At 41.8% G+C, this 27535-nt stretch overlaps 1 protein-coding gene across 6 annotated transcripts in view; it reads right to left on the reverse strand.

The window, feature by feature from the left end:
• LOC134346998 (sorting nexin-30) overlaps positions 1–27535 on the reverse strand; it is a 345667-nt gene that overhangs the window by 209797 nt on the left and 108335 nt on the right. Inside the window, exon 4 of one of the 6 annotated variants that reach the window (XM_063048947.1) lies at positions 17359–26931. The exons of the other annotated variants lie outside the window; for them this stretch is intronic. Coding sequence (XP_062905017.1) covers positions 26119–26931 — 813 coding nt within the window. The 3' untranslated portion in view covers positions 17359–26118. Of the gene's footprint in view, positions 1–17358; positions 26932–27535 lie in introns of those variants that run through there. 6 annotated transcript variants of the gene reach the window in all.

Below are 27535 nucleotides of genomic sequence, written 5' to 3' on the forward strand. Positions count from 1 at the left end.
ACTTCAGAAAATATTTTATCAACCTGAGATTGATTTTAATGTACTGGTCCGAAATTCCTGTAGCTAAAGGAAGTTATACTTGCCTAAAGCTCAGACTGGTTCTTGGAATGAAGGAATTGTCACATTAAGAGAGATTGAGGATACTTGCCCTATATTTATGAAGAATGAGGGACATCATGTTGAGATGCAGTAGATTTGCAGGGTAGATACAGCAAGGCTGTTTTCACAGATTGGAGGCTGTTGAAGCAGGATCTTAGGATAACATTTGGGAAAGAGATGAAGAGGAGATAAGGTTCCCCTTGGTAGGCTCATTCAGAAAGTCAGGAGGGATAGGATCCGGGGAAACATGGCTGTATGGATTCAGAATTGGCTTAACTATAGAAGCAGAAGGTGGTGGTTGTATATAGAGCATATTCTAACTGGAGGTCAGTGACCAGTGATGTTCAACGGGGATCTGTTCTAGCAGCCCTGCTCTTTGTGTTTCTCATAAATGACTTGGACAATGATGTGAAAGTGTGGATTAATAAGTGTCCAGATGATATGAAGGTTGGAGGAGATGTGGATAATGCAGAAGGTTCTAGTTACCTCGTTATAGGAAGGAGATAGAAGCTTTAGAGTGTGCAGAGGAGATCTACCAGGATGCTGCCTGGACTAAGACCATATTTTAGGAGGGAAGAGTGAGTAAGCTGGGGCTTTTCTCTTTGGAGCAAAGGAGGAGAGGTGGTTTGATAGAGAAGTACAAGATGATGAGGCACAGATTGAGTTGATAGCCAGATACTTTTTCTTGAGAGTGGGGAGGGGGGAATGGCTAATACTAGTGGCATAATTTTAAGATGATTGGAAGAAAGTATAGAGGGGATGTCAGAAGTAAGTTCATTATACACAGAGTGGTAGAGGCAAATACATCAGGGCATTTAAAAAAAACTCTTAGCTAGGCACATAGGATGATAGAAAACTGGAGATCTATGTAGGAGGGAAGGATTAGATAGAGTTGGTTAAAAGGTTGTCACAACATTGTGGGTCAAAAGGTCTGTATTATGCTGTACTGTGCTATGTTCTTTGGGCAGAAGATTATAATTCTTTACTCAAGAAGGTTGTGAATACTCTAAGTTGTATTTGAGTTATATACTATGAGTTTGCAGGGAGTGGACAAAAAAAGGAACTGAAGTTTACTGACTGGTTGATTAAGGGGGTGCGGAGCTTTTTTTCCTCTCCTTCTCCATCTCATGGGAGTAGAGGAGGGGATTGGGGGGATTTTACAATTTTCCCTCTGAAAGTGGAAATTTGCAGACGAAGAAAAGCAACATTTTAGAAAGATAATACCCACAGTGGACCAATAGATAAAATTTAGTCTAAATGAAACACTGGCTTTCATCATTATCTTCATTCCTGTATTTGGTATTGTTCTCAATTTTGTTTCCTGAATACTTTAGTGCGTTTTTCCAAAAAGGCTGAATCACTGATTGATGAAGATGCTGCATATGAAGAAAAATACGGTAGGAACAATTGGATGGATTAATTGTCTGACTGGTGTGACAGTTTCAGATTACATTGCAGTACTGCAGATGCTCTTTAAATTGGCAATAAAAGATCTACATTTCCATAGCACCTTTACAGTCAAACAAGTACTTTAGACTAGATAATGCTGTAATGCACTATACCTAGCAAGCTCCCACAAACAGCTGTGTGATAATGATCAACTAATTGAATTTCTGATCCTGGGTGTGAAGCTGCTTGTTGTGTATTTTATTTTTTTTAACAGGTCTTTTACATACTCAACAACAGCTCCATTTGTATAGCACCTTTAAGGTAGTCAAATGCTCCAGAGCACTCTGCAGGAGAATAATTGAACAAAACTACTGATTTGTACAAAAAATAAACACTGTCCAGGTTTGACATCTTGCGAGGGTTCACCCTCTTGATCTATGAGGGATCAGAGGGTCACCAGATACTGCAGAGATTCACACAAGTGTAATTTCATTCTCTCTTTCAAAGCATGCATAAAGGTTTTGAGCCCATCTGGGAATGAAGCATCACAGGCATTCATGATGTTAGGTTTTGCATTGTAGCAAATGACCTGCAAACCCTGTTTTGAGCTGGAATTGTTTTCTCAGTTTTAAAATGGCCGTCTGTAGGTCATACCTAGATGACTTGTATAGTTCTGAATCACCAGTCTTGAGTGCCACCGATCTAGGCCTATAGACTACAAATCTCCCGGTTAGTCCACAGCTTTTGGTTTGGGTATGTTCGGTATGTTCTTGAAGGCACACACTTATTTGTCATTCAACCATACATGGATACAGCCAAACAAAAGTGTTATTCTGGGGTCAAGGTGCAAAACACAGTACCAACAGTCATACACAGCACGAGACATGTATAGCACATGTGAGATAGCAAGCACATGCAAGATGTCAGTGAAATAGTCACACAAAAACATAGTCCATGACCCTGACATACAGCAGTCTGCAGTCGAATACAATACTTGTCTTCTGCTGAGTGAACACTAGAGGACAGCACTGGCTCCAGCATGGACGCCTCGCCACACTTCTCCTGGCACTCCGATGAACCACCAACTCCAACGCCTCTGCTGGGGGCTACAAAGAGGTGAGGCCCAGTCCTCACCATGACCAAGCCCCCTTACTCTCCATCAATAAATCAGTGAGTCAGACTTGCACCATTCCACATCAACCATGTCCAACAGGGAACTGCAATCACAAAAAATGATTGCACACTGCCTTTCTGCACCAACTCCTGCGATGTCTCTCTGGTGCATGCAGCTCCTCCACCAGCAAGCAACCAACGGATTAAGCAGACCTGCAGCACTGAAGTCTCAATGTCCAGCAGGGTCTTGCAATTGTAAAAAATACATTCACAAAAGACAAGAACCCCTCTGGTTGGCCCTGTAGAAGTTGCTGTGTCTGAGTGGCTGACATCTTGCCAGTCTCGATGAAGCTGGTGACAAATTCATTCAGATTCAAAGCTGAATCCCTGAATAGTGTCCAGTGCACCAACTCAAAACAGACCAAAAAGCACAACCCACCTCCCTTGACCATACATTCTTGGTCCTCTTCACTGGTGTTGTCGTCTTCAGTCTCTGCAGTTTGGCCGAGAGTAGAAGTACAGCCAGGTGCTCAGACTTCCCAAAGTGTGAGCGTGAGATGGCATGGTAAGCGTTCTTGATGGTGGTATAAGAGTGGTAAAGTGTGTTGGCTCCTCTGGTTGCAAAGGTGATATATTATTGGTGGTAGTTGTTCAACACTTCTTCACGCTGGCCTGGTACAAATCTCCCGCGATGATAGGGATAGCTTCTGGCTGCATTGGTTTGTGACTGCTAATCACTGTGTTAATCTCTTCCATTGTCTGCCTGGTGTTGGCCTGAGGTGGAACGTACTCCTCCACTACTGGGATGATGGTGGAAAGCTCCCTCGGCAGATAAAAAGGACAACGTTTGACTGCTTGGTGTTCCAGGATGGGTGAGCAGGATTGAGACAGAACCGTCACATCCGCTTTTCAGCGGTGCAGTCATGGTCAAGTCGTCACATGAGGATTCGTGCATTAGCAAGGGCAAATTTTAAAAAAATAAGGCAGGGACAAGTGGAGTGGTCATTGCTGGAGTGAACCAGCATTAGAATGGGGAGGCTTGGGCAAGGTACGTATTGGGTAAGCTGCTTCTTCATTCTTCATCTGTCAGTGCATAGTTAGACCAGTGAGAATGGTTCTGGGCATTGTGTTTTCATTGTGTGAGCTGTAAGAATTCTGGGAGACCTCCAGCCTCCCGTACAACCACATCTACACAAGGCGCACTGAGCTGCAACTTCTCAATGAAGTGTTAAGGAACTGGAACTGCAGCTTGATGGCCTTCGGTTTATACAGGAAACTGAAGAGACGATAGATGGGAGCTACAGAGAGGTAGTCACCCCTAAGATGCAGGAGGCAGAAAAATGGGTGACTGTCAGGAGAGGGAAGGGAAATGGGCAGCTAGTACAGAGCACCCTGCGGCCATTCCACTCAATAAGCATTCAGTTTTGGATACTGTTGAGGGGAGTGAAAAACCAGGTGGGGAGCCACAGCAATTGGGTCTCTGGCACTGGGTCTAGTGCTGTGACTCAGAACGGAAGGGGAAAGAGAACCACAGTGATGATAGAGGATTCCATAGTTGGAGAAGCAGACGTGAGATTCTGTGGATGGAATAGAGACACCTGGATGGTAGGAGCCAGCGTCAGGGAACGTCAATCACATTCTAAAGGGAGAGGGTGAGCACAAGATGCCTGGGTACATATTGGCACCAATGACACTGGTAAGAAAAGCGAGGAGGTCCTGAAGAGAATTTGGGGAGGTGCGTAGAAAGCTGAAAAACAGGACCTCCAGGGTAGCAATCTCTGGATTGCTCCCTGTGCCAGTGAGGGTAAGAATAGGATGATTTGCCAGATGAACATGTGGCTGAGGTTCAGATTTGTGGATCATCCTCCGCAGAAGAGTTTGCAATGACCTGTACAAAAGGGGCGGGTTACACCTGAACCTGACGGGAACCAAAATCCTCACAGGCAGGTTTGCTCGAGCTGTTCGATACATCTAAGCTAATTTGGTAGAGGGATGGGAACTGGCGTGATAGGGCTGAGGATAGGGATGTTGGTTTGCAAGCAGAGGCAGTGTGTAGTGAGACTGTCAGGAAGGACTGGCTGATGACTGGGCAAAATCACAATCAGTGAGATGAGTTAGAGTGTAAAAGGTTTGGGGCGGGGAAACAAAATTGAAAAGAGTGATAGATAGAGGACTGAAGGTGTTATATTTGAATGCACACAATATACAGAATAAAGTAAAACTTGTAAGCAATGTGACTGGCAGGTATGGCGTTGTGGGCAAAACAAAGAAGATTATAGTTTGGAGCTTAACATCCAATGATGCACACTATATCGAAAGGTCAGACAGGAAGGCAGAGAGGGTGGTGGGGCTTTGTTGGTTTAAATAAAATGAAATCAAATCCTTAGAAGGATCTGACATGGGATCAGAAGATGTAGAATCCTTGAGATTACGAAACTACAAGGGTAAAAAGACCTTGATGGGAGTTATGCACAGGCCTCCGAACAGTAGCCAGGATATGGGTGATAATTACAATGGGGGATAGAAAAGGCAGTCAAGGGGACAAAGTTACAATAGTCATGGGGTATTTCAATATGCAGATAGATTGGGAAAATCAGGTTGGTACTGGATCCCAAGAGAGGGAATTTGTAGAATGCCAATCAGATGGCTTCTTAGAACAGCTTGTGGTTCAGCCCAGTAGGGATCAGTTATTCCGGATTGGGTGTTCTGTACTGAACCCAATTTGATGAGGGAGCTTAAGGTAAAGGAACTTTTAGGAAACAATGATCATAATATGATGAAATTTACCAGGCATTTGAGAGGGAGAAGCTAAAGTCAGATGTATCAGTATTACAGTGGATTAAGGGGAATTATAGAGGCATGAGAGAGGAGCTGACCAAAGTTGTTTGGAAGAAGACAAGTGCAGGCTGGAGGTTCTGGGAGCAATTCAGAAGGCACAGTATAGATGCATCCCAAAGAATAAGCAGTACTCTACAGGCAGGATTATGCAACTGTGGCTAACAAGGGAAATCAAAATAAAGGCAAAAGAGGGCATATAATAGAACAAAAATTAGTGCCATGTTAGAGGGTTGGGAAACTTTTTAAAAAAAACAGAAGGCAACTAAAATAGCCATAAGGGGGAAAAGATGAAATATGGTAGTAAGCTAGCCAACAATATCAAAGAGGATACCAAAATTTATTCAGATAAAGAGTTTTAAAAAGGTGAGAGTAGATATTGGACTGCTGGAAAATGGCACTAGAGAAATACTAAGGGGGACAAGGAGATGGCGGATGAACTGAATAAGTATTTTGCATCAGTCTTCACTGTGGAAGGCACAAGCGGTATGCTGGAGGTTTGAGAGTGCCGGGGGCAGAAGTGAGTGTTGTTGCTACAGGGAAGGTGTTGAGGAAACAAAGATCTGAAGGTAGATAAGTCATCTGGACCAGATGAACTACACTTCGGGGTTCTGAAAGAGGTAGCTGAAGAGATTGTGGAGGCATTAATAATGATCTTTCAAGAATCACTAGATTCTGGAATGGTTCCGGAAGACCGGAAAATTGCAAAGGTCACTCCGCTTTTGAGGGAAGGTGGCAAAAGAAAGGAAATTGCAGGCCGGTTAGCTTGACCTCAGTGGTTGGGAATATGTTCTGCTCATCAATGACTGGTGGATAAAGACAGGTTAAAGATAATGGTCCAGTGTTAGTGAGACAGAACTGAGACTTAAGCATGTTCAAATAGAGATAGCCAGTGTTCCTGATGAAAAGAATAGCAAGTGTCTTGTGGAAGCACCAGATGAAGTGGGAGGAGATGGGAAGGGAAGGGTCACCACTGCTGGTTGCAAGTGCATTGGTAGGAATGAGACCTCGGTTTGTTTGATGACAATGGAGTGCAAAGAGGATAGTGAACAAAGGCCACACGGATTCAGAAGAGTAAATGGAGAGGGTACAGTTGTGGTCACAAACACAGGGGACGTGAGTTGTGATTTTCTTTTTAACCAGAATTGTTTGACATGTGTAGAATACTGATTAGAGGGACTCAAACACAGGTAAAGGTGTGCATAGATTCAGGAGGCTACAATACATGCAAAGTAAATTCATTTTCTTACGGGGATACACAATAAATCCAATAACCATAATAGTCAATGAAAGACCACACCAGCAGGGGGAGCAGCCAGTGTGCAAAAGACGACAAACTGTGCAAATACAAAAAGAACAATTTTTAAAAAAGTAATTATATATAAATAAGCAATAAATATCTAACATGAGATGTCCTTAAGTGAGTCAATAGGTTGTGAAAACATTTCAGTGATGAGCAAGTGGAGTGAAGTTATCTCCTTTGGTTCAAGAACCTGATGGTTGAGGGGTAATAACTGTCCCTGAACCTGGAAGTGTGAGACCAGAGGCTCCTGTACCTTCTTCCTGAAGGTAGCAGTGAGAAAAGAGAATAGTTAGGATGGTGGGGGTCCCTGATGATGGATGTCAGTTCCCTGCAGCCAGCTGTTGGTGTTTCCACAGCAGGCTGTGATGCAGCCTGTCAGTATACTCTCCACTACACCTATAGAAGCTTGTCAAAGTCTTAGATGTCATGCCGAATCTCCACAAACTCCAAAGTAGAGGGACTGCGGTGCTTTCTTCATAAGTGGACTTGTGCTGGGCCCTGGAAATGATAACACTGAGGAATTTAAAGTTGCTGGCCCTCTCAACTTCTGATTTACCCCCACCCCCACCCACAATGAGGCTCCTGGACCACCAGTTTCATCCTCCTGTCGTCAATAATCTCTCCTTGGTCTTGCTGCTATCGAGTCAGAGATTGTTGTGGTATCACTCATACAATTTTGCAGTCTTCCTCCGATATGTTGATTCTTCACCTTTGATTCGGCCTCTGACGCTGGTGGCGTCCGCACACTAAATATACTATAACAGTACATTAAAGAGGAAAGGGACTTTGAACAACAAAGTTGGAGAGGGTAAAAACAGCAGCAGATTTGGAGCAGATCAGACTGAAGCTGAAGGAGGAGAATTAATAATTCAATCAAAGCTGGGGTCAGAAAGTAGGCCGGGTAAGCAGCAGTTTAGGATGGAAGGAGCGGGACACAGGTTTTATGACTATGGACAACTAATGAGCAGAGAGGGCCTAAAGGAAGCAGAAAATGCTGAGCTCATATCACACTGATTAATATTGCTTTCGTGGAAGCGGACAGGGAAAAGGAAAGACTGCCAGATTGTCATGGAGAAAGGGTGGTGGTGGTGAGAAAATGTTTGTAAAGCTCTCCATCATTGCTCGTCACCATCTGCTGTAACAGTCATCATTCAACTTCTGATGATTGAGAGTGGAACAACCGGAGCTCATCTTTCCCAATGTAAAGCCAGCTCTTCAGTTAGCATTGCCCTTCGTGTGTTGTGATTTTAGTGTTGTGTTGTGTTCATCTTGCTGAGTCTGAATGGTGAATTGAAAGAATCAGACTGAGCCCAAAAGATTAGATTTGTAGAGGGACTATTGATGTTAGTACTGAGTTGATGGGATGAACTTTGTGGTTTAAATGTATTCAGAGATTACCACAGAGAAGGTTTACAATAGCAGAAGGAATTCATTGCAGCTAACAGACCCCATTGTAAGTTGAGAGCCTAGGAATTCCTTCTCAAAACTTCAAACGAAGGATGCAGTGCTGTTGAAAATTGAGTTAACCTAGAGTGGATTTTGCTGGTTGACTTCATACTCATCAAGAAATTTGATCCCTACTTAGTTGGAGGAATTTTTATTTTCCTTTGCTGTTGGTGTAAAACTCCCCCAAATGATGTCAACAGTGGTGTGACAGGCACATTACTGATTTTCAACCTCACTAGTCACAAAAAAAAATGACTTGTATATGCATAGGACAAATTTTATGATCTCCATTTCCCTGGGACGGCCTTTTAGAGGACAAACACTGAGAGTGGATCCTTGGCCTCCTCCAGGCTCAGTTACAACCCCATGTGTGTGACCTAATGCTCTGCTCCTGGATGTCAGAATGCAGTCCCGCACAGCTTCGCAGCCTCCAGCTCATTCTCGGCTGCCGCCACCAATCTTGCCGTATCACACATTTATGCTGCTGTGTCAGGAAGGTCTTCTAAACGCCATCCTCAAGGACAAGAGGCCCATTTATTTTCCCTTGAGCCCAAAGAAACAGGTGAAGTGAAACAGGCATCTGAGCCTAGAGCACCCTTCCCCAAAATACCAGCGTTCAGAGACACTACTCATGTTCTTGCAGAGATCTCCCTGACAAATGCCTGCTAGGGGAACCTAGCTGTAGGTTTGGAAGGTCAATGCATATCTGTTACACAAAAGTCATAACAATTTCTCCAGGACCCCATGGCCCCTGGGAGTACTCCTCACCACCTCCAACCCCATCCCACACTCACTCCTTTGCCCCTCTTTCCCAGCAGTGCCACATTGATTCATTCAGTACTCCACTGGCCTGTAGTTGGGGAAGTGCTGCTTGCATTGTGAGATGAGCAAGCTGTAGAGGTGACAGATGCTGGGCTACATGCTGTCATTTACACATCATTAGTACAATTCAAATGTTCAACAGTAAACCACAAGAAAACTTGGCAAAGTTTTTTTTTGTGTGACTTGGGTCCCGAGTTCTTGGTCTTAATGCAGCTCTCAGAAACAGTATGTGGTGACCTGCACTACTGGTAATGCTGGATGAGGTGCTGTGGAGCAGTCTCCGAGCCAGTCTACTTGCCAGAGCAAACAGAATCTATGTACAACAACATTCTGTTCATCCCTGGGGGGGGGGGTTGGAGAATATTAGAATAAGTAATCCATTTGACCATTCCAACAGGCAGAATACACTTGGCATATGAGAATCCGTTTACTGAAGCAAACAGAAATTCCAAACTCATTGCAGAAGCTACAGCACACTCCCAGGAACAGGAAAATTTATTCCAGGCACATTTTGTGACACTGTCTTCACACATGATTGATAAAGGAATGAACCAATCACCTCAATCCTCACTGGAAGCAGAGTGGCCCCTAGATCCAGTTGGTCAGTGAGGGATTACACCTGCCCTCAATTTGGAAACAAGAAGAAATCAATCAATACGATATAAAGGCATCCTTGTCTAGTTGGATAACAATGGCACCTGGTAACTAATATTCCCTTTAGTGCTAGTGAACCTTTATTACACACCTTCTGTCACAAACATATCCTTTGTTTTGGTCTCCTTATCCAAAAGTAATGTATTATGCACCAGTTGTGATCTCAACAAAGTCCAATATAATTGCAGTCAGATATCTTTACTTAAATCCCCTCAAAATAAACACCAACATATTCCATATGCCTTCCTAACCAAATTGTTGATATGTGTAGTGAATAGCTGAGGCCTCAGGATCAATCCCTGTGGAATTTTATCAGTCCCAACTAGCAACCAAAGAAAGATCCGGTAATCCTCATTCTGTTTCTCAATCCAAAGCAGTGCATCATTCCCATTGTACTCCAAACTCATTCACCAACCTCGCATGTGAGACCGTTACAAAAAGCTCCTTAAAATTTAAATCCACTGTTTAGTTCCCTATTATCTATTGGTCAGGTCTTCAAAAGACACCAATAAATTCATCAAACCATGATAACCGTCTCTCCAATTCATTCAGATCTCATTTAATCCCATTTTTCTTTTCTAGGTATTCAATTATTACATCCTTTCCTACATTCCAGAATTTTACTACTTATTAGTATCAAGCTAATAGATTGGTAGTTCCCTCCTCAAATAATGGGGTCACATTTGCCACACTCCAATCCCCAGGGACACTCTGCACTGTTGAAAGGTGATAACCGATGCCAACTCCAGAGCCAACTTCTCCAAACTTCTAGGATATAGGACAGAATGGGATCAGATCTGATGGCTTTCACCTTCCCCTGTTTTTCTGGTCCTTGTGTATTAATTTCATACATTTTCTCTGTACTTTGCATCCTTCAGTTCTGCCCTGAAGACAGACACATGTATTTAAAGTTCTGTTATTTCCATATTTGTCATAAATTCTCTCATCTCTGATTGTGAGGGACCTATATTTGTTCTTGCTGTTTTCCTCAGGCCTGTTGCGAATACTGGCAACTTTATTAGCCACTTCCTTTGATTAAGTACTAGTTTTAATCTCTCCTGTCAGCCATGGGTAGCCGACAATTCCTTTTGGATTTCTATGCTGTAGAAATTTTTTTTTCATAAATTGCATTCTATTCCACTCAAAGTTCGTCATGGCTTGCTCACTATCTTTTATTGCAGTTTACCAATCAACTCATCCCTGATGTCTTCCTTAATTCCTTTGCTTAGGTTGAATTAAACCACTTTCAAATGCAATGTAGTATTCTGTCATATTATGGTCATTATATGCCAGAGGCCTACTTACAATAAGATTATTAGCTTATCTTCCACCACCACTGATGCTGCCCTCACCTGCATCTCCTCCATTTCCCATACATCTGCCCTGGTTCTCCTCGTCTTTACCTACCACCCCAGAAGCCTCTGTATCCAACACATCATTCTGCGCCACCTTCAACAAAATTCTAACACTAAGCAAATCTTCCACCTCTTCCCCCCCCCCCCCGCTCACTGGCACCCTATTTCCCATTTCCATAGGGATTGCTCTCTACGCAACTCCCTTGTCTACTTGTGCCTCCCCATGGACCTCCCTCCCGGCACTTATCCCTGCAAGCAGGACAAATGCCACACCTGCCCTTACATCTCCTCCCTCACTGCCATTCAGGGCCCCAAACAATCCTTGTACTTCACTTGCCAGTCATCTATTGTGCCCAGTGCTCCTGATGTGCCTCCTCTACATCAGTAGGACCCGATACAGACCGGGGGAATGCTTTGCCAAGTGCCTTCGCTCTGCCTGCCTCAAAAAGCAGGATCTTCTGCTGATTACCCTTTTCAATTCAACATCCTATTCCCATTCTGACGTTTGTCCATGGCTTCCTCTACTGCCATGAAGAGGCCAAACTCAGAATATGAGGTGTTGCTTTTTCAACCTGTCTGTGTAGCCTCTAATCTGATGGCATGAACAATGATTTTCTAACTGCTGATAATTTCTTTTCCCTCCCTCCTCTCTCTTTCCGTTTCCCATTCTGGTTACCTTCTCAGCACTGTTCTTGTCCTCACATGGACATTTGGTTCCCCACCTTCCATGATCCACTGTCCTCTATTAAATTTCTTCTTCAGCTCCTAACCTCTTTCACCTATCTCAGCTTTTTGCTGCATCCTCTTCCATCACCCACCCACCTTCTCTTCCTCTCACCTGGTCTCATCTATCACTTGCCAGCTTAAACTCCTTCCCTCTGCCCCATTTCTTATTCTCATTTCTGCTGCCTTCCTTTTCAGTCTTGGTGAAGGGTCTCAGCCTGAAATGTCATCTGTTTATTCCCCTCTATAGACACTGCCTGACTTGGTGAGATCTTCCAGCATTTTGTGTTTGCTGCTCAAGGCTTCCAGTATCTGCAGAATCTTTTGTGGTTATTAATGAATTTTACCTCATATACTAGATTTCAAATGACCTTTTTCCTAGTAGGTTCCTCAATATATTAGATCTAGGAAACTATAGAATTCCATGAATTGGTCCTCCACCTATTTAAATCATCCTGTCTATTTGGAGATTGAAATTCCCCATGATTACTGTATTATTCCTACTTCTCTAAGTCATCTTTTTGACAATCTGCCTTTAATAACTCTTGTAGCCTATGCAAATTTTTGATCAATGATCCCTCACATGAAGTTTCCTGGGTCATTTTGCAAGACTAGAGGTGCCATTGAACCGTAAACTGTTGCTCTCTAGCTCTTTCCCTGTAATGAATCAAAAACATTACCTGTTCCTCCTTCCACAGATGTTGAAAGATCTATTAAGCATTTCCAATATTTTCTGTTCTTATTTCTCCTTTGTAATTTAAAAATAAATGAAAGGGGCAGGTGTTAAACTTGCGTTTTTGTGTCAAACAAGCAGGGTTTATTGTTCCAAGTCTTTGCCTAACTGTCATAGGTACACACAGCTGTTGTCCATGGAGTTTGTGTGGACCATCAACCACGTATTTATCTGGCTGGTGACGTAGTGGCATCAGTGCCGGACTTCGGAGCAAAAGCTCCCGAGTTCGAATCCAGCCGGCTCCCTTGCACACTTTCCATCCGTGCTGGGTTGAGCATTGAGCTAACAACTTGGCCTCGTAAAAATAAGGAAGTCTGCTTAAAAAAAAACGCCATCATGACGGCGTACTGATGACTCCACTCGGAGTTAAGGGCTATGTTGTTATGTTAATCAACCATGTATTTATACTAATCCTACATTACACTGCTCTGTTTAAGGGTACCACTATGGAGGGATCTGATAAGAACAGATCAGCTGCTGCCAGAATGGATTGTCATGTGCATGCAGTGTATGTTAGGGTGGTACGGTAGTTATACCGTACCGTAGGTGTAGGTGAGTAATCCAGAGCTCTGGGCTAGCAATCTAGGGACTAGAGTTCGAATTCCACCACAGATAACTTTGGAAAAGACTAGTTATTAATAATGGTTTACTAGTCAGGAAACAATTGGATTGTTGTAAAAACTATCAGGGAAAGAAACCTGCTACAACTTACATGGTTAGATCCATCACTGACTGACTCTTAAATGGGCTACCAACCAACTCAATTCATAGGTGATTATGACTTGCTTACATATGCAAGTTATGTCAGACTAATTTTTAAACTGTTGCGATGACCCAAGCAAGGCTGCCTCATTTCCCCTGAAAAATTCCAGTATATTTTAAGATATTATTCCGATCACAGTGCTGCCAATAATCACACATATACGAAGTAGAAGAAACTATTTGGTTTATGGTGCCTACTCTTTGGTGGATATTCAATTTTCAATTGGTCCCAATCCCCACGGTCCTGTGTAATTGTGCTATTCAAAGAAATTACCTGTCTCCCTTACAAATGTTACACATGACTTTCTTCCCTCTCCAGCTGTTTATTCCAGATTGAACAACTGACAGCGTAATTTGTTCTCATTGACTTCCTTCATGGTATAATTGAATACACTTGTTAACCAGTGTATTCCACATTGTAAAATGACTCCCATCATCTTACCTATAGTTCTTTAAATTATTATCTTGCTAACAACTCTTTCCTAATATTAACTTGTTGACATCCTCTCTCTCAATTTGTTTTTCCTTTCAATTAGGGTGCGTAGTTGACCATTGTTTTCCCTATTTGAAGATCTGTATGGATGCAAGATTTGGCATCACAGGTAGCTCCTGAAGTGAAATCATTGTCAAAATTGAATCTTGTACCTTTGCATAAGCCAGCATCATCTCATCATCATTATGTATTTTCATGTTTTTCCTTTACCGGTTTTGAGCTCTGGGGACAGCTGAAACACCAAATACCTCTATGCAGAGCTATTACCAGACCATGCTGAACTATCTGACCACAATTTGGGCAACAGGATTATTTGATGTGATTATTTTAAAGCTCTCTTCTGTCAATAAGAGAAATCCAAAATCTAGCCATTCTTTAAATGCGTGTTTAGACAAGGCTGCTTGGGTCATGGTTTCATCTCTGAAGCAAAAGATTGTGGGCTTAAAACTATATTAGGATGAGTTCAAAATCTAGAAACAGGCCCATCAGCCCAACTCGTCCCAGCTAACCAATGTGTCTTTCTGAGGTCGTCCAAGCTTGCTTGCTTTTGGGTCATATCCATCTCAAGCTTTCCTATTATTCTATCTAAATCTATTTTAAATGGTGTAATTGTACCTGCCTCCCTCACTTCCTTGGCACCCTGTTCCATTTTCCTATAGAGTGGAAACTATAAATCTATAGCCTCTGGTTTTAACTTCCTCCACCATGGGAAAAATACTCTGTCCATCCACCTTACTCATGCCCCTCATGATTTTATTTGCCTTAATAATGTCATTGCTTAGCCTTCTCTACTCCAGGACAAACAGTCCCAGCCTATCCTTCTAACTCAAGCCCTCTGGTCCTCTTAACATCCCCAAACATATCTCTTGTGCATTTTCTCTAAATTAATCACATCTTTCCTGTACTATGGTAAAGTACAGTGACCTGAATTACACACAATAGTCCAAATGCGGTTTCACCAACATCTTGTACATCTGTATCATGACGTCCTAACTCTTGTACATATGAGATTATGACCCATCCAATGTGCCATGTGTCTTCTTCACCACCCTGTCTACCTGTCTCACCACTTTCAGGGAACCATGTGCTTCTCTACCTAGGGTCTCTGTTCTACAACATTCTGCAGGCCCCTTCCATTCACAGTGTATGTTCTGCCTGGTTTAACTTCCAAAAATGTATCTCTGCAAATGTCTGAGTTGAATTTCTCATTCTCTCTCCATCACATCACCCATTATGGTGTCAGCTGCCAACTTACTAATCAGACAATCTACATTCTCTCACAAATCATTAATGGATATGACAAACAGGGGTCCCTACGGCACACCAGTCCTCACATGCTTCCAATCTGAAAACCAGCCCTTCAGTACCATCCCTCAAATCCTTCTGCCGAGCTATTTGAGATTCAGCTGGCTAGCTCACCTTCAGTCCCATGTGACCTAATCCTCCAGACCAGCTGACCATCTGGGACCTTGTCAAAGGCCTTGTTTGACATTCCAGTGCAGTACCACCAAAGGTGAAGCTAAACCAAGGCCCCATTTGCTTATTGTAGAAAATCTACATCCTGGGCAAAATTTACCCATTGACTAACAAAACATATAAATATGGTCTGCAAGCTTGTGTCAGAATTTTAAAACTTGATTCATCAGGGGAGTCCAAGCATGATCCAGAATACTGGTGGACACTGAACTACCACAATGCTTTGGGGCAGGTTTGCCAAATGTCCCATAAGTTATGAGCATTTCCATTTCAGAAAAGGATATCATCCGTCCCTTAATATTTTAATAATTTTTCCTGTTGAACCAACAGAGTGGTTGTGGGCAGGAAAACCACGTTTGGCTCTGCATGTTGAAAGTACAGCTAGTGCATTTACTTGCAATATGTTGAAAACCACAAAAAAATTGTGTACTCATTGATACTATCCTCAAGTCACTCAGTGTTGTCCCAGACCCAGGAAGACAATTTGGCACCCAGGGCCAAGTGTCTCTCTGAAACTGCTGCATGGTCCAGAACCAAGGGTCTGACTGGGCCTGGGACTAGAATCCAGAGACACTTATAGCACACTGGACTCAAGACCAGAACCTCAAAGGGCCTGGAATCATAGGCCTAGACACTACCTTGGTCCTGAATCTGACACCAGAGACAGGATAGATTAGGGTTGACGTCAGGGACTCAGCAAGGAGATACAGTACACAGGGTCCAGAGACAAATAACCCTGTGGGCTCTATTTGGATCTTTTGGACCAGAGTCTAGATGCAAGTCCATACACCCGGGGGTACCAAACTAGTGGGCACAATTCTGTCAAATAACACCAGTGTACAGTGTTTCAGGTGGATACTACGCTGTTATTGTATGACAGAAGTACATCAAGGGTGGGTACAGATCTCTCACTGGTACTAAATACAGCTTTAAGGAACGCAGAGGTAAGAATGCATGTAGGATATTTTGAATTACCTGTCTCAACTTCTTGAATGACATAGTAATGATTAAGTGTAGTTCAGGACACGTGTCCAGTCTGCTGACTGTGCGGAAGATGCAAACAGCAGTATTTTATTCTGAGTAGCTGACAGCATTTTTTTTGGATTCATTTCTCAATGTAATTGTACACAATTTATTTTAAAAAGTGGCTGGTTTCAACAAAACAAACCTCCTTATCTTCTATTTTACTACCATTTCAGATTGTCTGTAGTTAGTTTAACCCATTAATCATATGCTAAGATGAGATCATATGCAAATTTTTGGTCCACCTTATGGATTTTACTTGAAAACCCATCAATGTAATATTCATGGATCTATTGATAAGCTTGCCTCATGTAAACAATCCAATCATTTCCTTCTTGCTGCTCTTCCCCAATATTGCTCTGCTTCCATGAGTGTATGGTAACCAGAATTTTAAAAAAATTATTATTCTAGATCATAAGGACAGGCAGATAAAGGAAACTCGCTGCGTGATTGAATTTGGAACATGTGTCACTTCTTGTTTTGATGTCTACAAGATCTCTGATGTTTAAATTCATAATGAGCAAATATGTCTTTGATATAATGTAACTTCTCTGAAATAGAATTACTTGTATATATTTGGTAATCATTATTGAAGTAAAATAATAGCATGTAACAGACAAATCTATGTTAGCATCAGAAGGCTGAATTAATAAAATGTTTCCTCAGAAATCTAACTCTCTAATTTGTATGCTGTCATAAAATATTTTACAGTTGGTTCACGTGTCCCAGTTGCAAAGTTTTAGTTTTGTTGAAATGCAAAAAAAGACCTTCCATGCTGTTCCCTCATCCACATTATGGTCATGGTTTTAGATAGTCTGGATTCTGCAAACATTTTAATATGTCCACGTGGACTGGAGGCACTGTTAAAACTGCTCCAAAACATTAGCGTAGCCCATCCAAATCTGTCAGCCCAATACCTACACTCATTTATCACTGGAAAGTCAACAGCAACAAAACCTTGACTGCATTTCTATCTCCCAGCTGTAACACCCCCCCCCCCCATTCACAAACCTGAGTTTGCAAGTCAGTTGGGTCTTAAAGGAGTTTGATAGCAGTAACATTGAGTGTGTCCTATGTGAAGACTGTTTTTCACCCAATTAACATCTGCCATCATACTTAGGTTTGAGTTAAAATGAAGAATAAGACAGTCATTGTAAGTCTAAATCTATTGCTATTTATTATTGCCACATTTGTCATGATTATTCAGCAGTACACAGACTAATTCTGTTGGAATTTCATTTTGCTTCCAGTAATTTGTAATAGCTTCTTATAACTCTATGCACATTTCTGTAGCCCCACAACTAACAAAAGGTTGCAACTCCTGACTGGTAGATTGCAAGGCTACTCATTTTAAAGTATAGTAGTGAGTGAACACACAATAGATTTAATAATCAATTGTTCAGAATGTCTGGTCACAGATTACATCTGAAACTGTGTTAATAAACTTGGACAATAATTTAAACAACAGCAGCGTTTTCAAGTTCCAAATGTTAATGTTCCATGTCAATCCCTGCATTCCTCATTCCTCCTCAGGTCTGTAATTATCTCCAACCCACCAATTCTGCTTTTGTGCATAATTTCATTACTCTACTACCCAAAACCAAATCTGACCTCTAAACTCTACAAAACTTAGAGGGTACGATGCTTTTTTTTAAAAAAAAACCTAATTCTTGTCATCCCCTTTTGTGGTTCACTGTCAAATTTTATCTGATAAACACCCTGTGAAGCATCTTGCTATGTTTTGTTTTACCAGGTAACAGTATTGTTAGTACTCTGCTCAGACTTTTGAGCATGACTGCCAGAAACTGGACTGCTTCCATCATGGTTGCATTTAGTGGTAATGGTGAAATACATCTCCTGTAAACAAAAATGTAAAGTTGACCAAACTATTGGGGTGCTTTACAAACTGAAACTAGTTCTAAAACAGGACCTGTGCAATTCCTGATGGAATCTCACAAAATTCTGCATCTCCCTTGACACCTTGTTATGCAGTAACTGGAAGGCAACAGCCCTGACAGATGTACACTCCCTATGGCACCTACACAGTGCGAGTATACAGTGTAGGATGGACTGCAGGAAGAGAGTTACAAAATGTACCCATAAATGACCACTCTGGTCAATGAGATACATGCCAGTAAGAAAGCCAAGTGTTGGGGTGTGTCAGGTGGGAAGGTGGTTCTAGTTTAGCAATGAGAATCCCCAGTGTAGCAATGCTGAAAGACATCCTATGTACTCTCAAGATGTGTCAAGCTGAGCCATGCAACTCTATAACAATGCAGTGGAAATCCCACAGAAAATGCTTGTTTTGAAGAGGTTTGAATTATTAAGTGAGGTGCCTCTCATCAAGAAATAAGAGATGTTGTAGAATTGGAAACAAGGTCATTACTTAATGAATTATACTGGATGCAATGGACCTGTAGAGCAAGATGTGAAGGGATATATTTGTCACCTGGCTTCTCCAGGCTGATTGCTTTATCGCCTAGACATTATAACAGCATTGTAATCTGGAAAGAGTTACCTGGTTTGCAATAGGGAATTTCAATTTTTCAATAAAATACAGGTTGACTACTCTTATCCAAAATGTTTGGGCCAGAAGTGTTTTGGAATATATAATGAGATAGCTTGGGCTCATCATTCCAGCTCTGGCTCTGAATTTATGTGCTACTGGTAAGCAGCCTTTGTTCATCACACATCTGTATTTAACAGTAAAAATTATACATACCATTAATATAATGAAAATATAATGTGTGCAGGGTAACAAAAGCAGCACTACGGCATCGGGAGAATACTTGAATCAGCTGTTGAGCGACAACAAACAACTGCAGGCTTTTAGTCTCCACCTACGATGCTGTGTTTTCATTAAAAGGTTAAAGTTCACTATATGTGTACTTTACTTTTCCCCGAGTTTTTAATGTAAAGTATAGCATTGTAGACTTGTTCTGGTGTTATATTTTTTTTATCAGTGACGATCTTCACAAACCTATCAATGAACTTCTTTACTGCTTCTTGATCATCAGACATTTCATATAAAATTATTAAAAATTTAATGCCATGCCTTTAATTAAATTTATGCAACCAGCCGCTGAACATTCACAATTACCTTCAATTTTTAGTTTGTCATTGTAGATCTGATTGTTTCATGATCAGTACACCGTTAAGCAGCATATGCTGACTCCAACATTGACAAATCCACTCCTTCAATACACAACTGAGATCTTCAGTTTTCACTTTATGCATTGTTTTTCTATTCTTCATTAACTTCTTTTCCTAACATGTGGGGTCATGTCTCAGAACCGTCTGTGCTGCGCAGAGAACTACGCATCACCAGGGAATCTCAACAGCCTCTTTGAGGAAGTTTCCATTTGTGACATCATGTCAGCACTCGAAAAATATTCAGATTGTGGAAGTTTTTGAATTTTAGAACTTCAGATGAGGGGTACTCAACCTGTATAAACTCCCTTGCATGACAAGTTTTCTTCAAGGAGCTCCTTTTATTCCACACTGCCAGCATCAGCCTCCTTCACTTAGCTGCCAGGTTAAGCTATGGATACTGAGCAGGGCCATGTCCTTAGAAATCTTCCTCTTCCTCAGGCTCTAGATCTTCATGCTGCTCTTCCCAGGGCACTGGCTGCCAGCTTACCTTGTACAGTAAATTGCACACAATGAGAAGGGCTCCTCCTGGGCAGACTTGTGGTGTTTTCCATTCTGAATCTAGTACCTCTGCACTACTTGTTTTATCTATAATTCAGCTATTGTAACTGGAGAACTCACCAGTTTGAGAAGCCGTGAATGGAGGACAGTAATTGAATGATGACACACTTTGAGGAAATTCTTCTTGTAGTTCACTATGAGGGAACAGGAACCTTTTACTGCTGACGAAAATGTCTAGAATATTCAGACATGCATGAGCAAGTAGGTACAGTCAATGCCTGTCTCATCTCATGGCAGATCCTAGTGCCCAAAATGTCACCTGTTCTTCAGTGAAATTATTCCTCCACAAATAGTGCCTGGATTGATCTCTCATGCAGGGGTAAGCAGCACATTGAGAGATATGACAGAGAGCTGAAGCTGCTTGGAAATGCCCTGTGGCAAGGAAGTTTTAAATTAATGTGGCCTTATTTTCTGTGCAAAGAGCAGTCCTAACACAGGAGCATGACGAAAGGACAAAATATCACATAAACAGGTGTTGGCAGCCTTAGTATACCTGAACTTGTGAATCCATGTTTCATCAGGTGGTGGTTCTGAAGAACGTCTGGGAAAAGTCTCTTCACATTGAGCACATCTTTGATTCTTGTGCCAAGATACCCAAATTAATGTGAGCCGGTGCTGCCAGCAGCCTCCATGCTGAGTTTCACTCGACTGCACGAGGATCTCATCAGCCTAATGTTGAAAAAACTGCCAGCACACTGTGGACTGCATGAACTTATGAAGGTGCTTAGTTAAGTCTCTCACTGTAGCACAGTCTCCCTTTAAACATACAAGGTAGCAAATGGAACAACATGCTCCAAGTTCAGCTGAGTATTTTCACACATGAACAAATCTTGTTCCTTGCTGCTGTTCTTTCCATTTCTTATAAATGGTCAAATCAACTCTCTCATAATTGAAGTACAAGAATACAATTAAACAAGAAATGAATGTCATTCATTACCATTGGTGACATTAAATTTAACTGTATCAGCTTATACCAAGCTGACACAAGGTAGAAGGGTTTGCTCTGGTTAGAAGAGAGTTGGTGCTTTTCCTCTATTTCCCCATTAACAGATTGGATGATGGATAGAGGGCGCAAGTACATGGGGATACCTTGCCTCTCAAGGACTGGTTGGTCATTTGTCATTCATACTTACATATTCATGACGTTGTCCAGCTAATGGAAGTTCCTGTTCAATGTTGGCAACTCCCACCAATCTACAGGAAAATCTGTTACTTTCAACCTTTTATGTGCACTTCTTCAGTTTTGTTTTCCTGATAGAGGTTTTTCTAAGGTTCTCATGAGTGATTATGATTAGAATAAATGTTTTGGAAATGCATGAGTATAATGATCAAAATTTATAAATGACAAATTTAACAAAATCAGGACATCCTTGGGAGCTTTTAAAATTTAGTCACTGTTGCAAACTGGGAAGTGGAAGTTATACAGCAATGCAGTTGTGGATATGGAAACCCAAGATTGTTCTTATACATGACAGTCAAACCAGTCAGGTCTTTCACAATACAGGGATATTTACTGTTAAGTGGGTTCATCAACAAGACTCCTGATTTCAGATAGGTGGGGAAGAGCTGGTGCAGAGACAAGGAGGAGGAAGGATCATAGCGTCGTCATGACAGAAAGCAACTGTAGAATTCATCATAAGTGCATCGGCTCTCCAAAAGAATCATCCAGTTGGAACTACTTCCTGCTCTCTTTGCCTTTTTAGGCAGTACTTTTCTAAAAAGAACTGAAGGCCTCAAATAGATTTTTCTTTTGTTTTTCATTGCCAATCATTTTTAAACAATTACCAACATTTCTGAGGTAAAATACTTACTCCTCAGTTATGCTGTCAAAAATTCTCATTCTTTTCTTTAAGGAGAAGGAACTCAGCTTCACCACCCACATACACACAATACTTACATACTATATACAATACCATTCTAGGATATTTCTGCATTCCTGCTGGGGTCTTTTCCAAAGTCCATGATTGGACAACATACTCTTAAGTGTGCACATTAGACTAGCCCAAAAATCTCAGAGGCTGCCTTGGGGCAGTCCTGAACAGGTGCTACACTGTCAGGAGTACTATCTTTTGGAAGAAGCTTTTTAAATGAAGCCCCAAACAGCCCTCAAGTGGATGAGACTATTTCCTTTAGCAGAATGGTTGCAGTTTATCCTGAATAACAAGAGTAACTGCACTTCAAAAGTACTTCATTGGCTCTAGAGCATTTTGCACTGACAGAAGGCACTTTATAAATGGGAGCCTTACAGTTTTTCTATAATCTTTATCCAGATGACCTGTAGCAAGTCTTTCTGAAGCTTAATTATACTCAAGGACACAAAAGATGTACAAAATGGTTACTGCGACAAACTCAAAATTGCTATTCCATTTTAAAAGGATGATAAAGTAGAATTAAATTTATAAATAAAAAAGTTAAAATATATAAAGTCTCCCTTTTATAAAAGAGACAACTCAGGGACAAGTTGGGCTTTGAATGTGGTTTTTTTGAGCAACACATCTTCAGCAATATCATAAGACCTCGGCTCACAAGACACTAATCTGGCAGAGGAACTGGGAAAATCAATCATGGGTATATGAGTTCCACGGCAGAAAACAAAACAGCTTTCTTTCCAAGTAAGAAATACAGCAAGGAGTTGTGACTAGGCTGAAAATAATTAGCAAACAGATCACACCTATTCAAGAGTATGTGTAGTGGTGTTCAGCAACACTGGATTTCCCAACCGTATAGCTGAAAGCTTATGATACTGAGATTCCCCACTGTTATACAAAATATAATGCTGCAGGTTGAACAAGAGTCAGGAAAACTTCAATTACATGCTCTAAGAAGTAGAACCTATTTAACATCTCTGAAAGAGGAGGAAATATTTTCATAATCATGAATTCCTCATGGTCTACAGAAACAGTGCATCACAATGAAAGTACAAAGAAACAATCACAGTAATCTGAGTAACACACAGCAAACAAATCTTTTAACAGTCTAATTGTCTCTTAATTATAGCATCACAAAATGATACTACACAGGAGAATGCTATTGGATTAATGTTACTGAGTCTTTTAATGATCAGTTCAATTAATATTTCTACACTGCCTTTTTAGCATATCACTGTAGTTTTCTTTGGTGTGTGAGCAATATTTTTATTATTAAATCTGCTTTCACCATCTTCCCCACACTATTACTCACTGCATGATTGTTTCCCTCACATCACCTCTAGTGCTTTGACCAATTGCCTTGTATCCAGATTCCACGGTGGAGAAAATCACTCCAACGCAGCATCCTCTTTACTCTGCGCACCGCGCACCCCCCACCCACACCCCACTGTCGTACACTGTCCCAAGAGCAGTCTATAGCACCTTTGCTTGTACTACTTAACTGTTCTCATTCATCCAATACCATTCTGCTGCCTCTGCACATGCACCTTCTCCAAGGTCATAATATCCTTTTTAGAGACCAGTGCAGAGCTGGCCATGATGTCAGGCTCAGCTAAAATCAGTGCTCAGGACAACTCCCCTGCTTTTGTATTCTATTCTGGAGGCCAAAGGTCCCAGATCCCTTTTCAAGAACTTTGCAATTTGTTTCATCTTCAGAGACCTGTACACTGACATCCTTCTGCTTCTCCATTAGTCTCTGTTCCTGCTTGTTGAAAGCTTTTAATGAGATCCAGCTCAGGTACCTTACATTGATATTTTTATAAGCATACACTTGGTTCCCATGTGGTCTGTAAACTCTGGCCATTTCCTTCCCCTTCACTCATTCACTGGTGTTCTTTATTCTATTACATGGAGATAGCACATCAGGCAAGTGCAAAAACACCCATCCGTCCCTTCTTACGATCACCTTGATCACAGCATTTCTACAATGTTATGTATTTTCACCTCTGTCCCCACTATTCCTACCAATGTATTCCACCCCTGCAGTGCTCCAGTATGCACTCTCCTGAGGTGATGTGGATTTTCAGCATTGAAAGTGCCACACGACTGGGAAGCCCTGTATCTCTTCCTTTTCATTGTGTAACTTCTCACTTACTTCACCTTTGAATCTTGTGGTTGTTGTGTCATCGCCCCCTGTAATATGAATTTCTCAACCTTATACATTCCCTCCCGTCCAGCACAATCCTGGAGCTCTCACTCAAAAGATTGAAGGGGAGGGGTTTCATCTACCTCATCACTGTGATTAAAATCCATTTATTAAAACATCAGCTTGAACTTCTATAATACTCTTAAATTAATAATTGCAAGGTGCTTCACAGAACATTAACAAATAGGACTTTGACACAGTAAACACTGAGAAATAGGACAGATGACTTAGATCTGGACCACCGAGACAGGTTTTATGAAGCATATTGCAGGGGTGAGAAGTAGAAAGCATTTTGAAGCTTTCAATTTTGATAAATTCTAGTGTTTGAAGGCAAGCAATGAAAGCATGACCACCAAGGATGGATTAATGAAAATTGTGACTTTGTAAGCAGTCAGACTCAAGGGAGGACAGATACCTTGGGTGCTGTGGGACTGAAGAATGTTAAGAGATACGGAGGGTGGCAGGCAGGGAACAGCCACGGAGAGATTCAACTATAGAAGTGATTGCTGGAATTAGAGCCAAGGCAGTAAAGAAAGAAAGGAGTAATGGATGAAGGGGACCCACCATTGAGCACATCTACATAGAAAATTGTTGCAGGAAAACAGCATCCATCATCTGGGATACCCACCACCCAGGATATGCTCTCTTCTCATTGCTGCCAGCAGGAAGAAATTACAGGAGCCTCAGACCTTACACTACCAGGTTCAGGAACAGTTATTACCCCTCAGCCATCAGGTTCCTGAACCAAAAGGGCTAACCTTACTCAACTTCAATTGTCCCTTCACTGGAATGTTCCCACAACCTATGGATTCACTTTCTAGCATGCTTCATCTCATATTCTCGATATTTATTGCTTATTTTTGTTATTTATTATTTTTGTATTTGTACAGTTTGCTGTCTTTTGCACACTGACTGGACATCTAGTATTTACCATCTTTCATTCATTCTATTATGGATTTATTAAGTATGCCCACAAGAAAATTAATCTCAGGGTTGCATAAGGCGACATATATGCACTGATAATAAATTTACTTTGAACTTAGCACTATCTTTCCCTTCAGCACTACACATTTAATCACAGCAGGCTCTGATCATTGTTCTTTCAGTCTTTCAAAAGGAGAACAGGTATGGGGATAGGGGTGTCATTGGCAAGTTCAGTATTAATTGCCCTAGCCCACACCCAGCTTCCAGAACTGCTTCAGTCCTGCAGGTGAAATCCCTCCGTGTGGAGTTCAAGCTCATAGACCCAGTAACAGCGAGAAAATGGTGATATAAGGAGGGTGTTCCCACTCCCTGCTGTCTTCCCTTCATGATAGGTATTGAAGGTTTGGGAAGAGGTCCTGTCAGGGCAACTGAGATGAGTAACTGCAGTGAATTTTATGGCTGATATACACATATAGCCATGGTGAAACAGCATTGAAGGGAGAATAAAGATGGCGATGGGCTGCCAATAAAATAGGATACTGTCCTGAATGGCATTAAGCTTCAAGTGTTGGTAGACCTGCACTCATCCAGGTAAGCAGCGATTATTTCATCACTCTCCTGACTATACCTGGTCAATGATGGAAAGGCTTTAATAACCAGCACCACAGGATATTCAGCTTTTCATGTGCTCTGGATGCGTGGCATGTCCATTCAAGTTCGCCAGCTCTCATAAAACCAGATCTCTTCAGACACACACTTGTTACAGATGGTCAGTCAACATTATTAGCACTCAGTCAGATACCCAGTTAACTCTTACTGACTTGCAGTTTTTTGTTCTAAAAACATAAAGACATCAGTTGGATTTAAAAACAAAACACTCCACTACTCACTACTACTTACCAGGGAATTCCCATTCTCACCAAATTCCCCACAGCAATAGTTTGCAGTTTTGTTTTATTTTACAGAGGTTATGTGACAGTAGCCTTTTAGAAAAAAACAAACCTGCAATGAAAATGTTGCAACAAAAAGATTATGAAAGATTAAATAACTATTACCTATTTCAAAATAAATTCACATTGTGTTTCATTTTCTATCTGCTAGCCTGATCATTATTTTCCACCCTCCATTATTTAGAAGATCTATGGTTATAACAACTCTTTTGGTCCACAGCTACAGACTTTTCTCAGCTGTCAGAAGAAAGGAACTTTCCCGGCTTGAGGAGAGATGCCTGAGTGAAGGACACAAACGTGAAGCTCTCGCTTTGCTCAAGCCTTACTTTCTTTGCCAGTTTTGGGACCACTGCCCTGAGAGAGCGGAGGCCCATTCTCTGCTCCTCAAACCAGACGCTGTCCAGCTGGGAGAAATCCTTCCTGGCCACAAGGTAAAAGGGAGATTTGGGATCCCGCTGGCTTGGAGGCCGGTGGGTGTACATGTATTTATACAGCAGGCAGTATGGACATCTCTTGAGTCCTTCCGAGTGCTCGTGGTAGACTTGCCCAAAGCAGAGCTTGTTGCTGCAGAGTTTGCTCTCTCTTTTGACCATGTCAGTCCGTGCAAAGAAGGGCCTATTCTCTGCATCCTTCAACAGCTCGATATCCCCATACATGAGGTCCACGTGCTCCTGCAAGGTTCTCATGTTAAAGTACTGGCTGTTGAACTTTACCACCACGCTGAGCAAAGCCACCGGGTTGGTGTCACCTAGGTAACCAGCATGCCACATCTCCTCCTCATCTTGTCCAGTGAAGTAGATGATGTTTCGGGACCGTGAGCCAGACATGCCTGCTTTGTTCAGCATCCTCAGTTTGTCCTTCAGTTTCTGGGTGGAGGACTTGAAGCTGGCATCACCTATGGAGAAGCCCACATTGGCATTTTTCAGCACCCGATCCAGGCCCCTTCGGATTGCATGAAGGGAGGTGGCCAGAAAATCAGAGCCATCAGTCTTTTTCACTGTCACGTAGAAGTCCTCCAGCAACTCGTTGAGCTTCACAGGTGGAATCTTTAAAAGGAGAGAAATTAGCAAGTAATTGAAGTTGCAAGGCTCCTTTAGCTTATTTCCCACTATATGCACTTCCTTTTCACCAATGCCAACCACCCTACATGAGATTTGCCCTCACTTTAAATGTGAGCTGTGACAGCCAGTAGGATGTTTGGGCCTGGAAAAAAAAACTTGATCCAGACTCTGCCTATGCATGCCTGAAGGATTACCAATCAGGAACACATGATGATCCCCTTTCCTACTCCAACTACCCCCATTCACCAGAGATAATTCCACCACCAACTCCACTCAGAACAGGAACCAGGCCTGGGACCCACCATTCAGTACTAGGGACAGCCATGCTTTGTGCATTCTTTAGCATAACCCTCTGACTTTGGACACTGTTACCCACTCTTCTTCCCTGCTCATGCAGCGTTTCCAAAACTTCCTTACTGCACTATTAACAGATCTGCACACATGTAATCAATGAATATTAAACATTTTATCTTCAGATGCATTTAAGACAGAGCTAAATAGTTACTTGATAAAAGTCGATGAAATGTTACCGTGAGCAAATAGGAATGTGGAGACTGGGTCACAATCATAATCTTAACAAATGATGAAG

The sequence above is a fragment of the Mobula hypostoma genome, chromosome 5 (assembly GCF_963921235.1).
Source record: "Mobula hypostoma chromosome 5, sMobHyp1.1, whole genome shotgun sequence".
NCBI lineage: Eukaryota > Metazoa > Chordata > Chondrichthyes > Myliobatiformes > Myliobatidae > Mobula > Mobula hypostoma.